Source organism: Macrobrachium nipponense, chromosome 26, assembly GCF_015104395.2.
Source record: "Macrobrachium nipponense isolate FS-2020 chromosome 26, ASM1510439v2, whole genome shotgun sequence".
Taxonomy (NCBI): domain Eukaryota; kingdom Metazoa; phylum Arthropoda; class Malacostraca; order Decapoda; family Palaemonidae; genus Macrobrachium; species Macrobrachium nipponense.
Genome location: NC_087215.1, coordinates 35,832,870 through 35,846,826, shown reverse-complemented (window position 1 = coordinate 35,846,826; position 13,957 = coordinate 35,832,870). Strand labels below are relative to the sequence as shown.

General features: G+C 39.3%; 1 protein-coding gene across 2 annotated transcripts in view; it reads right to left on the bottom strand.

Moving 5' to 3' along the window:
- Positions 1 to 12,343: 12,343 nt before the first annotated feature.
- The window catches only part of LOC135200187 (cell adhesion molecule DSCAM-like), a 361,028-nt gene continuing 359,414 nt past the window's right edge, over positions 12,344 to 13,957 (bottom strand). For both annotated transcript variants that reach the window (XM_064228563.1, XM_064228564.1), the window contains 2 exons: positions 13,230 to 13,327; positions 12,344 to 12,599 (listed from right to left, as the gene is read on the bottom strand). In XM_064228563.1, the coding sequence (XP_064084633.1) occupies positions 12,447 to 12,599; positions 13,230 to 13,327 (251 nt within the window). In that variant the 3' untranslated portion in view covers positions 12,344 to 12,446. The remainder of the gene's footprint in view (positions 12,600 to 13,229; positions 13,328 to 13,957) is intronic.

The following is a 13,957-nucleotide window of genomic DNA, read 5'->3' as shown; positions in this document are numbered from 1 at the left end:
TGTTGTCACTCATCAACACCACGGAGTGTCCCATCACTCGATCCCGAAACCCTAGGAGAGCTAGGAATGCCACCTTGAGTCATAGGATATTGATGTGAAGGTGCTTGTCATCTCCTCTCTCACTTCCTCCAACAGGGGAATGAGAAAGATTGAGGGCCTCGAGACTGTGACCAAAATTCCTTCATTCTCCACTGGAGAGAATGAAAGTGAAGCTACCCATGAGGAACCAGCTTCCCCAACGATGACAGGTGACCAATGATGACTTCCTATTACCGTGCTGATTGTTCTTGTCGACACAGGAACAATAGCGCTACCTTCCTGAATTTGATACAAGAGTCTGAGGTTAAGACTCTTGCTGTCACTGCATCTATCAGGTACTTTATCCTCTGCTTGTGGATTATTATTATAAACATAGTGAGATCGGACTTCTCGAAATTTACCACAACCACCAACAGCAAAAATCCTGAAGCAACCACATGAGAGAACTCACCAGGACTAGCCAATCGTCGAGATACCTCAACAGATGCATCCATGTGGATGGGCCCAAGCTGATACAAGGGTTAACTCATGTGAACACCTGACGAACAGTTGAGAGCCTGAAAGAGTGCCCTGAATTGAAATATCGTCTTCCAGAGGATAATGCAAAGGTACTTGTGGGAGGATGGATGGATGGGGTATTTGGAAACACCCATCCCTCAGGTTTACAGTAAGCAGGAAGGAATTCTCCCTAATAGAGGAGACTACTGAACACACTGTCTCCATCATGAACCAAGTCTGGTGAGCAAATCAGTTCAAGGGAGAGAGGTCTATGAGTGGTCCCCAACCTCCTGAAGCTTTCTCTAAGAGAAAAATGGCTGTAAAAGCCTGGGGACCAATCCAACATAACCTCTACTGTGCCAGTCTTCAGCATGGCTTGCACTTCTTGAGTGCGAGGTCCTTTGGCAAACCCGTAACATAGGTAAGGAGACAGACCGGGTTGTTGGTGAGAGGTTGCCAAGACTCAAAAGTATGTAGATATGACTCCCGAAGAACATCTACTAACTAGGCCTCGGCTCTATGTCACTGCCACATTGCCCAGTGGCTTGACAGGCATCACCCCAACAGTGGCAGCATCTGGAGGGGAATGCAGCCCCTAGCATCCTCCCTTCTTCTTCCCCTTGCCTCCTTTACCTGATGGGAGGGATGGTTGAAAGGACCATGATTGGATGTGGGCAGAGGAAGAAGGCTGGGTTTTCCCATGGCCACCCTTCAAAGTCTGGCACTTCTTGGGAGCCAAGGAAAAGCTAGCCTGACACGAGGGTCGGGCCATAGTGACACGCGAAGTCCTAGAGGTCTCGGTCACTGCCTGGTGAACATGGCTGTCATTATCCTCAACACAGCACTTGTCCACCACAGCATCTACCAACTCTCTAGGGGAGAGAGAAGCAGAACCCAGCAACAGTCCATTCTGTAGGGTCAACGCCAACTCGGGACCAACCGAACTAATAATCTGATTCAGGACAGCATCCCTCCTCTTTAACACTAGCTTTCCCCACAGGTTTGCCATCTGGTGAGCCAGGTAGGAGATAGCCCTATTTCTAGAACGGAACAGTCTACTGAAAGTGGAGTCCTCCCCAGGTACAAAAGCACTTAAGGTAGCAGCCGCTTTGGATATAGTGAATGACCACAGATCCAGCCAGGAGAACTGCCATGGCGGTAGCCTCCTGACTTGCTGCTTCTCCTGCATAAGGGAGACTCGAAATTGTTGTGCTGATGAACCTGTGCAACGATCTCTGCAAAAGCCCTATGATCTCATGGTTGCCCACATCCTGAGGGGAAAGGACCCTCAAGTCCTTCCAGGGTGTAGTCCTCCCGATCTACTCTCCATGCAGGAGGGAGAACCTTGCCAAACCCGTGATCCATCCTGCACTACACAAGCATACGACCTAGTTGGTCCAAGATCCAAGACAGAAATATAGGCCTGTGTAGTTGAAATCTGAGGAGAACATTCATCGGAGTTCCTCCTGTCCGACTCACGTCTTCCAGTAAAACCCAGGCACTCTCACCTGTCCTGCTAGCAGAGCCAGCAGGGGAGGTGAGCAGTGTACAGTCACAGGTCTAGGAGAATGTTTTCTCCTTGGCGAAGTGTTATCCCAAGGAGACAGAGAGGTTCATGCAAGCCAAGTTGATGGCCCTGTTTGGTCTGATCAAGCTGAGCACCCGGTTCAAGCTGGGCAAGCAACTCCGCCATGCCTGACCGATCATGTGAACGCTATGGGGGCTGGCCAGAGTCCAGCAAATGGCTAGCTGGAGAGAACTTGCACTGCCCTCACAATGTGCCCCATTCTTCTCAGAATGGCTTCTCAGAACTGGTGATGGGGGCGTGGACCAAAGTCATCCCACCTGGGGCTCCTGAAATGGCAGGCCCTGGCAAGGCCCACAAATCGGTTTGCGACCCCAAAGGCGGGAAGGTAGAGCTGACAAGAGAACCCTCTGCTTTCCCTGTGGAGGGAGGTAAAACCTTAGAAGTCCCGTGACAAGACTTCTTAGAGGGGAGAGGGAAGCTACATTCTTCCTCTTCAACTGACAAGCCTCGTAATATTAAGAGGAGGAGGCAGCAGATGATGACAACGACACCTTCTGGGACTATTTCTTCAACTTCCGTCACCTTCTTCAGGATAGTGGTCCGGTCCTCCATCCAGGAAGGAGCATCAGGCATCACAGGAACAGCTGGGTCAGGCAAGGCAGAAGGAGTAGCAGCAGCAGCCCACACACCAGGAGCATCTACAACAGCAGAGGCCAAGACAGAAACATGTTGAGTGCCCACTACTACCAGGGCAGGGGCAGCAGCAGAGAATACATTCAAAGGAGCAGCAGACACTACCACAGCAGGGGGAGATGTGAAGAAACCAGTCGGGTGGTGGCAGAAAACCATTGCCGGCACCTTTGCAAAAGCAGAGGTCATCACCATGGTAGTTGGGGTCTCCACAGCCTGGGTCACCACAGGTCTTGCGAGGTGACCCAAGAGGACTTGTAAAGGATTCATGGGTTTGCATGATAATATCAAAACCACAAACACACTAATTGCACAAAACAAAAAGATCCCACTAGGAAAAGATGGCTAGTGATGACAGCCAAAAGCAAATTAAGTGTGCTTATGTTCAGGCGGGATGGAACTCCCGCATCCCGTCCTGCCAACCAAACAGTAGTTAACTGCCTAACCACCTTGTTTAAAAGTCTAGTAATATACACAAGTATGTATGTATATGTATATATATATATATATATATATATATTATATATATATATATATATATATATATATATATATATATATATATATATATATATATATATATATATATATATAGATAGATAAAACACAATTTGAAAGGATATAATCAAAATGTGTATTTTGGTTAAAGATAGGAATAACAACCCATAAACATTTTTATTTCTTAGTGTGGCTATCAATGATCTGTTGCAGGAAGCCATTGAAGGCCTTATTGAACAACTGGGTAAAAATCATCGAATTTTAAAAGTCTCAAAGATCCTAGTGCATTAGTCTTGTGTTTAGTCCCTATATCTTTCATTCTGTTTAGATTGATTGATTGATTGATTGATTATGAAATTTAGGTCTTAAGGACCAAGCGCTGGAACCCATCAGGATTATTCAGTGCCTTCAGTCTGTTTAGATTTTAGTTTTCTGTATACGAAAACTAATGAGATGGCTTTGTCCGTCCATCCGCACTTCTTATGTCCTCCCTCAGATATTAAAAGCTACGGAGGCTAGAGGGCTGCAAATTGCTATGTCGATCAATCACCCTCCAATCATCAAACATACCAAATTGCAGCCCTCTAGCCTCAGTAATTTTTATTCTAAGGTTAAATTTAGCCATAATCGTGTGTCTGAGCTACCATATAGGACAGGCCACTACCGGCCAATGGTTAAAGTTTCATGGTTATCGGCTCTTACAGCATTATACAGAAACCACCGAAAGGTAGATCCATTTTCAGTGGCCTTGATTAAACTCAGTACAGAGATCTCGATTGCACCGAAGAAATTCGTCGGATTTTTTACTTTTTTTTGTTTGCAATTGATGACCGATCCTAATAATTTTCTCGTAGCGTCTACAGTTGTTCATAAGGCCATCACTGATAGGCACAATATGAAGTTTAAGGGTTTGGGGTGTTGTTAATCTTGTTTTTAACCAAAATGCACATTCTGTTTTGAATCTGTCAAATCATGCTTTGTCTTAAAAGGAAGAAGAATTTTGACTTTCCTTAGGGTTGGACTTCTGCCTCCCCTTTTAAAAATCGAAATATCAAACATTTTTCCCCCCTCAGAGGCACTATTCCATGGGATCAAAGAACTTCCTTCCTGCTTTCTCCCAGACATTTTAAGATCGCAAATATCGTCATTGGACCATAACACTTTCAGCACTTAACGAACTAAATTGCCCTCATTGTTCAAGATAGAGGACTGCATCATCTTAAAAGTATTTAACCAGTGATAGAAGTAAGGGTAAAGTCGTTCTCATCAAACAGGACTATATCAATAAAATGGAAAGCATATTAAACGATCAAACAAAATACGAAAATAATAGGTTTTCCAGATGTACAATATCGTCAAAACGGAGGATAAGATTAACAGATTTTTAAAGACATTAAACCAAAACAATGTCATTGACAAAAGCGCTTACCGAAGTTTTTTTTTTTTTTTACAGATTCATTTGGGTAATGTTTGGATTACCCAAAATGCACAGGTTAGGTACCCTAATGCTGCCTATATGCTCTTCTATGATTACAGCAAATTATTCCGCTGGCTAAATGCCTGGTACCAATACTCGCACCCTTAACTATAAATACCCTTAAGAATAAACGCAGCTAATAGCACAGAAGAAATTATTAAATTGATTTAACTTTTAAAAAAGTCTAAACGTAGAATCTGTTCACCATCATCCCTGTTGGAGAGAACAAGACTATTTTAAATTAATAATTTCCCGGTGAGGAAGCTTTATTCCATAACTCTAACAGGACATTATTTAGAGTTTTTAAAATTGGCAGTGCTGGACATGTACAACCCGATTTTAATGTCGACTCCCTTTTAGACTATATCAATATCCAACACCCGAAATTAAGGCTTACCCTGGAAAAAAAATCAAACATAAAATACTGCTCTTGGATGGCCTATTCTCTATTAATTAAGTTTTAATAAAAGTATTACATATGCGGATTCTGGTCCGAATTTTGCCAGCTTTTGTCATTTTAATTTCAATTTAAACTCCATCTCTACTCCAAACGGACCGTACTAATTCTTCGCACTGGAAGGCCTTCCAAGAAGTGACTGTGGCCTTAGCTAACTATTTTAAAAACAAATGGCTTTCCTCAAAATGCTGACACAAAAACTGACAAAACCTACTTATTCCATATTACGATAAAAATTAACATTTTTGCTAAGTTTCGTTTTTATACAATGATAGTTTCAGGGAAAAAAACTTAAATCTGATACGGAAAGGACTGCCAGCCTAAACCTTAAAGCAATTTAAAAAAATCCCTGCATAATAGAAACTCTGAGTTAGAGCTTAACCAGAATAATCAAACATCAGAAATCACTCGATAATAAACAAAACACAAATGATTAAAAAAAATTCTTCAAATAATAGCGAAAACAAAAAGAGGAGGAGCTAGTTAACTACTTTAGAATCTCTTACGACAAAATTAACGGTTCCATCGTGAAATACATCTACTCTACTGTTTATTTCCTGACTGTCCAATTTGTCTTTTCATTTCCTTTTTCCTCGTCGAGTTTCAATACTTTTCTTCTAACCACCGTGTAGGTAGTGTATCATTTTAGTGTCGTTGTGTGTCATTACTTTAAATGTGTTATGATGTTTATGATTTTAATTTGTTACTTAAGTGCTTTGTGTAATTATTCTATAGTCGACTCACAGTATACAGCCTTGAAAATGAAACGATGCCCATTGCGAAACGCTGGCCTTTGTAATGAACTTTAAATTGGGTGCTACTTTGGCTTCTTATCTAAGAGTCACCTACTGCGAGGTGCTAGCACTAAATGTGGCAGAAGCTCCTTGTGACGCCGTGTTTAATACTAACCCTTCGGGGATCAAAGAATTATATACACCCATTTCTGTATTGTAGTCAACAAATTACTGTAATAATAAACGATATCTTCGTGCCTGTCCTCCACAGTGCTACATTTACCATACAGTGTTTAGAACTAGCAACTCTGAGTAGGTGACGCCTAGATAACTTAGAAAAGGGCATTAGGGCATTGTAAAAGGGCATTAGGGCATTGGAAAAGGACATGAGTCACTACTTTTCTCGGCAACCTCAAAAACTATGGATTAGACACTAAAATCTGTCATTTTTGGTTATTTTTACCTCACCCCCTTCCCACCCTTCTAAATCCCCTTCCTATCAAATGCTGAACTTGGACTTCAAGGGCATCAGGAGTCACTATTCTTCCCAGCAACCTCAAAGACTATGGATTAGAAAATATTATATCATTTTGGTTACTTTTATATTTCAACCCCCTACCAATTGGGGCTGAACTTTGACTTAAAGGGCATCGAAGGTGTCACTAGTCATCTAATTGACCTAAAAAACTATGGATTAGACACTAATATCTGTCAGTTTTGGTTATTCTTACATGTCAACCCCCCTTCCTATCAGGGCTGAACTTGGACTTGAAAGTGCATCGGGAGGTCACTAATCTTTTCAGCAACTTCAAAAACTATGGATTAGACACTATAGTAGGTTCACATCAACCGTGCATCTGATGCTTAGGCCAGTCCCTCTCTTTAGAAATACGCCTTTCAAAAGTATCCCTTGGGAAAGGTGGATCATAGATCCTGCCTATGTGGACTCTCGAGAGAGACAGAGTTTCCAGCCCTGTGACTGGCTTATCACCAGCCAATCAGGAGCGTCATAAGGGACTGGCCTAGACATCAAATGCACAGTTGATGTGATTCTACTATAGTATTTGTTGTTTTGGTTATTTTTGAAATGATTGCTATAAGAAATGATAGTAGATAGGGTAGCGTAAAAAACAGAAAGAGAATAATCAGAGTACAATGAAAATAACGAGAGAGAGAGAGAGAGAGAGAGAGAGAGAGAGAGAGAGAGAGAGAGAGAGAGAGAGAGAGAGAGAGAGAGAGAGCTGAGCTTTGGTGTTCGAGTCAAATTTGATCAACAAGCCTAGACCTAACAAAACCATAGTCCACAGGCCATTGGCGAGACGGAAAGCAGCAACAGCCATAACACCGTTGCAATTGAAACCTTAAGACCGCCATAAAATCTTTGACCTGTGACCTTGCACCAGACTCACTCAGCTTTTATCGATAATGAACCTCCACCTCCAGGAGGAGGTATTAACATGTTAAATTAACTGACTCCGCCTGAAAGAGGAGGAATTAACATGTTAACCCCACCCAAAAGGGGATGGGGAAAGATAAGAAAGAATCTGCTCCATGAATCAAGAATCCATTGGGCGAACTAGAACATACACCGTATTAGGAGGTTGGGCCAAATTTGATCCTGGGGTAGCTGATTGCAGACCACCAGAAGAACTAGACAGAGGACCGGCCGCAGTCATACAGTAAAGAAGCAAAAACTTTGCCAGTGGTCCTAACCAGATTTGTAAACTTGTTGTTGTAACTTGTATTCCTTGCAATAGTATAGAAAGAAACTCTGCCGTTTGTCTAATTCAAACTTCTCTTGAGAGACTAATAAGATTACTAATCCAGAACTAACATTTAAGAAGAAGCATAAAGTCAAACATGGAACCAGACCACAGAATGAATCATCAAGAAGAAAGAAGCAGGTAAGAGAACATACACTCGAACACTCTACAGTAGTATAACATTTTTACATTTTGCCCCTTCCCAACCCCCTCCAAATTGGGAATGAACTTGGGCTTAAAGGGCATTGGGACTGTCACTGTTCTTCTCAGCAACCTCGAAAACTATGGATTAGACACTAATATCTGTCATTTTGGTTATTTTTACATTCACCCCCTTCTCACCCTCACTCCCAATTTGGGCTGAACTTGGACTTAAAGGGCATCGGGAGTGTCAGTATGAATCTCAGCTACCTAAAGAATTATGGATTAGATACTAATATCTGTCGTTTTCTGTATTTTTTACAATTTCCCCCTTCCCCCACACACCCATTTTGGTGCCAGTGATGTCTTAACCCTACAGTGTTCATTCCCAGATGGTAAGTGATACGTATAATAAGTTTGGTTGAAATTACATAATGCATTTCAAAGTGTATGTGGAACATACACACACACATATATATGTATATATATATATAATATATATATATATATATATATATATATATATGTATATATACATATATATATAATATATATATAATATATATATGTATATATATAATATATATAATTATGTATAGGTAAATCTAAAGGAGAGCTCCGTCTCTTGTTTGCAGAAGAATATATATTTTTCCGATGTATTTTTTATTGATTATGCTTAAACTGATAATTAATATTGGTGGCATCAAGCAATTACACCCTTGTTCCCATCTAACAATCTTGGGGGACCCCAGTGGGAACCGGGGCTTTTGGGTGGGGGGGAGCAGGAGAAAAGTGATTTCCAGGGCACTACCTAACCAAACAAACCACCTAACCTAACCTAGAGCGCCGTACCCCTACCTAGGCCTAGCGGGGGGGGGCTTCGCCCCCCCTGCGACCCCCCCTTAAGGGCACTACCTTCCCTGCACACTTCATGACAATTCCGACAAATTTGAGCGGCCATTAGGCTAACTGAGAGACATTACTCCAGCATATTTCACACGATAATCAAATATTTCACACGATAATCAAAATATATACAGGAAATAGCTTACCTTACATAGGTTTTGTCGCACCGAAAGGCTTTTTTGTTCAAGTCAAGAAGGCACTTTTCCTTACTAGTCGGGCAAATATGTTCACTCTTGATTAAACCTTGATTTTGGGCAAAAGTTACGAGCCTTTCTATAGGTCCATAATAATAGTTTGTGAAATCTCGATAATTCACGTAACAATTTTCTTACACTATGGGGAAACTTTCCTGGGGAAGAAAATCGGAGCGTGTAGACGGTCGTGCTAATTCACTCATGGCGTTAGTGTAACTAACGCTTAATGTTAATTGGAGAAATGAGGTGTATTTGCCTAAAAAATTTACGACTTGGTAACATTATATATTATCATTGGCTGAAAAAAACTGTGCTTTCTTTTGTCTCAGAGAAAATTGAAACGTGCTTATTTACGATTGGATATTGTCTATAATGATGTCACTTTTTGGGTAGAGTTTTTTTCGTGACGTCATTCGGAAGGTGTGGTTTCCCCATGACAATTCGAGACTGCGCAGCACACAAACGAACGAACAGGAGCTTATTAAAATAGGTGATACGACAGAGACAACAACATGAAGGACTGTTTTTTCTGTAGGTACAAATATTCAAGTTGTGTTTTCTAGACCGATGGGACTTACCGCCGCTAATTTCCGTCTTCCTTAGAAGACACTTAGTATCTTCTTTCAAGGTATAAACACATTTACACTAAAAATCGGCCGGAGCGCTTATTAAGATTTACCATATATATATATATATATATATATATATAATATATATATATATATATATTATATATATATATATATAATATATAATATATATATATATATATATATATATATATATATATTATATATTATTATATATTATATATATATATATATATATATATATATATATATATACGTACAAAGCTATTGCTGTCATGCATCACTGTTACCGATTTAAAGCAAAGCATGTTAACACGTACTATGGCTTCACACACTACCTACCGCATAGCATTTCCAGGCAAGCAAGAAATAGCGCCACTGTGAGGCCAGTTTCGTTTAACAAACTGCATTTTGTTTACGTTTTTATTTCTGGAAGCACTGTTCAGTAAAAGTTTTGAAAACACGTATAGTAGCAAAATAAAATTTTTCCCGCCTTGCTCACCATCTTGTAAACACCCGGACGGCGGAAAATTTTAGCTAGTCATTTACGTCAATTCTAAAGCCTTAGACCCAGACTTAGAGAAAAATGTTAAATAAATCCTTCCATAAGAAATAATTCTTACTTATTCGGAATAAAATTGCTTTAAAAAGGGCCAAGAAAAACTGCCTGGAGGGTCCATAGGCATATACGTATAGTCCTATGGTTTTGATTAGCCAAGATTCTGTCTTCTTGTTACCATTCTTAATACCTTTTTTTTCTCTCTCTCTTTAAGATGATTATTTGATTACCTTTGCGACAGATGAATTTCTTACAAATTCGAAACTAACTTTTACTCAGAATGATGATTAAATGATATAGTACCTAACTTACAAAGTGAGGTTTAACAGCATATGTCGAGCCTGGGCTACCGTACTTCAGTGTCTTGCTATTTCCAATCTATGAGATACCGTTTGACGAAAAAATAAATCTAACCAAGGTCTGTGACAAAAAAATGCATCTACTTTTAATTTAAATCTGACACTTTTCGTTTTCTATGGTTTGTTTACATCGTCCTGAGCTTTACCAATGTGTGACGTTACGGAATTTCGTTGCGGAACTACATTTAATGAAATGTATTGTTACATAACTCTAACACTACCTCTAAATGTCTAAAACTTAAAAACTAACGTCATAGCCAGTAACCTACAAGCCTACCTACTGCAATGGATTCTTAATGACAAAATACAGCAAGTATCCTCGTTGACACCAGTAGCCTAGCCGGTAATAAAAATTATTGATGTTCTGATTTCAAATTTGAAATCGTCACCCCGCCACGTTACAAATGATGCAGAAAATACAAGACATGTTTACAGAGAAAACGTACCCACTACCAAGAGGGCATTACTGACTATAATAGCACAAAGTTATGGGAAAATAACTCTCATCATGCTTTGCCTACCTGTGAAATATTATATCCCTTTTATCTTGAAGAATTCCTGTGTCCAATTCAGTTATTACAAGCAGCAAAACGTACTGCATGAAGATTACCAGCGAAAAAATCTTCACAGTGCACACAACACACATTCAACTAACAAGGTTCCCGGGTTGTTGATGACGGGTGGGTCAGTCAGAGTCGGAGACTGGCCACCCACAGCCCAAGTCTCTGGGCTGCAAACACAGCGACCCCCTAGTGGCGGCTCACCTAACTACTTACTAATAGCACACAAAACATCTTCTAATTATTGACCCTCTGTGATAAGTCCTTTACCAATTCCCGGGTAACAGACAACGAGTGACGTGACGATATAAAAAGTAATAGAGAACAGATTAATCGATCCTATGCTGTTTTAAAGCCACTTTTAAATGTAGCTTTTAATAAAAAGTCAAGATGAAGGGCGTTAGTTAAGACACTGTTAATAAATAGTTCACATAAAGGGTTTGATTTAGTGATCCATTAAAGATAATTGTTATTACTGAAGTATAGTGAAACATTTTTCCAGAAACTTGAAATCCCGGAAAGAAAAACGACTCTCGGTTTATAAAAACATATCCTCAGTGATTATGTCTGGCCATTATCCGCCAGGAAAAACTCCCGAAGTTCAAGTTCCTCGTAAGATAGTTTGTTTATTCTCCGGAGATGACGTTTTGGGACGGGAAGTATTAACGAAAGCGTAACTCAATTTCAAAAGTTTTGACTCTGGGTGACGATATAGTTATTTTAAGAGGAAGAGGATAAATTTCCTGGTATTATCTTTCTTGTTCAGCCTCTTTACCGTAAACTAGCAAGTGGCTATTTTATCACTTCGAGTGATGTCCAATCCAGTAGTTTCATGACCAATATGTTCAAAACTTTTCCTCTTTTCATCTTTACTTCTCTCAACGTCTACATTTTTTTTCCTTTGCTTGTAATTTCTCATATGAGAAGTTTCATAAAAAAAGAACATCGTTGTACTTAGAGTACATTTCATTGGCTGGCATGTGGGTTGGCTCACATTATTTAAGATGTATCAAATTAGAGAAAAGACAGGAATGAAAACCAGAACACAACAGGTGGTTGCATAGTTACACGTATGCATTATATCCAAAAAAAAAATTCCTACAAATTGTAAAAACAATACCCTTTTACTGTCTGTGGAATGAAATGATTATTTTTTTTCTGGATTTGATCAACTCAGCCACTGTGATAAACAAAAAACATATTGCATCAATTCGCTAGTTTTCAAATAAACTGCACCTACGACAATGAGGCTCAGCACATCTATTTGGAGTTCCTGATATTAAGGATAAAGACGAGAATCTTGAAACATCAGGAAGAATAAAAAATACTTTATTACAAAATATATCCAGCAAAACATTCACATAAGCATTAATTAAAACGTGGCTCTGGCGACGTAGTAGGTCTTCCCTTTTTCTGAACGAGGAGGGATAAGACCAAGCTGAGAGGAGGCGCCTCACTTTAACATGAAGGAACCTTTGATCCTTGTCAGGTCCATCCCTCCGAGAAGCCTGCTCGTCGTGGCTCCCTCCCGCTGACATATAACCTCTGTGCTCCTCATCGACTCCTTGCTGCCACGGCATAGTCGTTCGTTACTGCTTGTTCTCATCTGCGGTACGAAAGAGCTTGTTCGGATTTCTGTGCTCTCGAATTAGAATTATATTACAATAAACACACACATAAATATATAATATATCTATATTATAATATATATATATATATATATATATTTATATATAATATATATATATATATATATATATATATATAGAGTATACACACATATATTATACATACATATATATATTATATATATACATACATATATATGAGTATATATAATATATCATTTAATTTTTTTAAATTATTAATTTTGTATTTCCTAGTTTTATTTATTTTATTTTATTCATATTTTTATTACATTACTTTTAATACCATTTATATATCTTTTTATTATATTTTACTTATTTTCTTTTTATTCTATGTTTTCTTTATTTTGGTTATCAGATTCAACCTACTTATTAATTAAAACTATTCGTTTACTTGATTTGAGTTAGATAATGATTCTGTTTTCAACTGGTTTATCTTCACCTATTTCATATTCTCTTCATTTCACTTACATTCTTTAAAAAACAACAGCAGGAAGACCAAAAAATGATAGAGAAACTGCGTGAGAAAAATCCCCTTAAAACTATAAGATACTTCCCCGTGACACAAGAGGATTACAGAAATCCCCTACCCTGGGCGGTGGAGGGGTCTGGTCCGGAAGAGGCGTACTTGTCGAAGGCTCTACAGGAGGACTAGTGCTGCTGGAGGGCGCGTCCAGGGCAAGGATCTCTGCGGGGCGAAGGAAACAAAGGATTTCAAGGCATTGGTTTTGTTTATTCAATTGTTCAAGATGAGAGGTGACCGTCAATTATGTCCTTTATTTGTCAATATCTTTACTTATAAATATGATAACCTATTTTACGTGGTGCTTATTCAATCTTAGGAACATGCAGAGAAGAATATAATAGAATATATAGAGTTTAGGCCAAAGGCCAAGCGCTGGGACCTATGAGGTCATTCAGCGCTGAAAGGGAAATTGACAGTTGCACTATGAAACAACTCCTAGGAGAAGAAGGAAAGTAAGATGGAAGAAAGAGAATATGAACGGAGGCACAGCATAAGGAATGAAAGGAGTTGTAGAAAGAATAATCGACTTCAGTACTGAGGTTCTTAGTGATATGTGCCTGTCTGATTACTATAAAATGTGGTTATTATAAGCGCTGGAATATGGAATGGAATATAGACTTTAAACTAAAAGCCTAGCGCTGGGACCTGTGAGGTCCTTCAGCGGTGAAAGGGAAATTGAGAGTAGAAAGATTTGAAAGGTATAACACGGAGGCAAACTTCGTAGTTGCACTAAGAATCAATTGTTAGAAGGTGGAAAGTAAGATGGAAGACAAGAATACGAACGGAGGTACA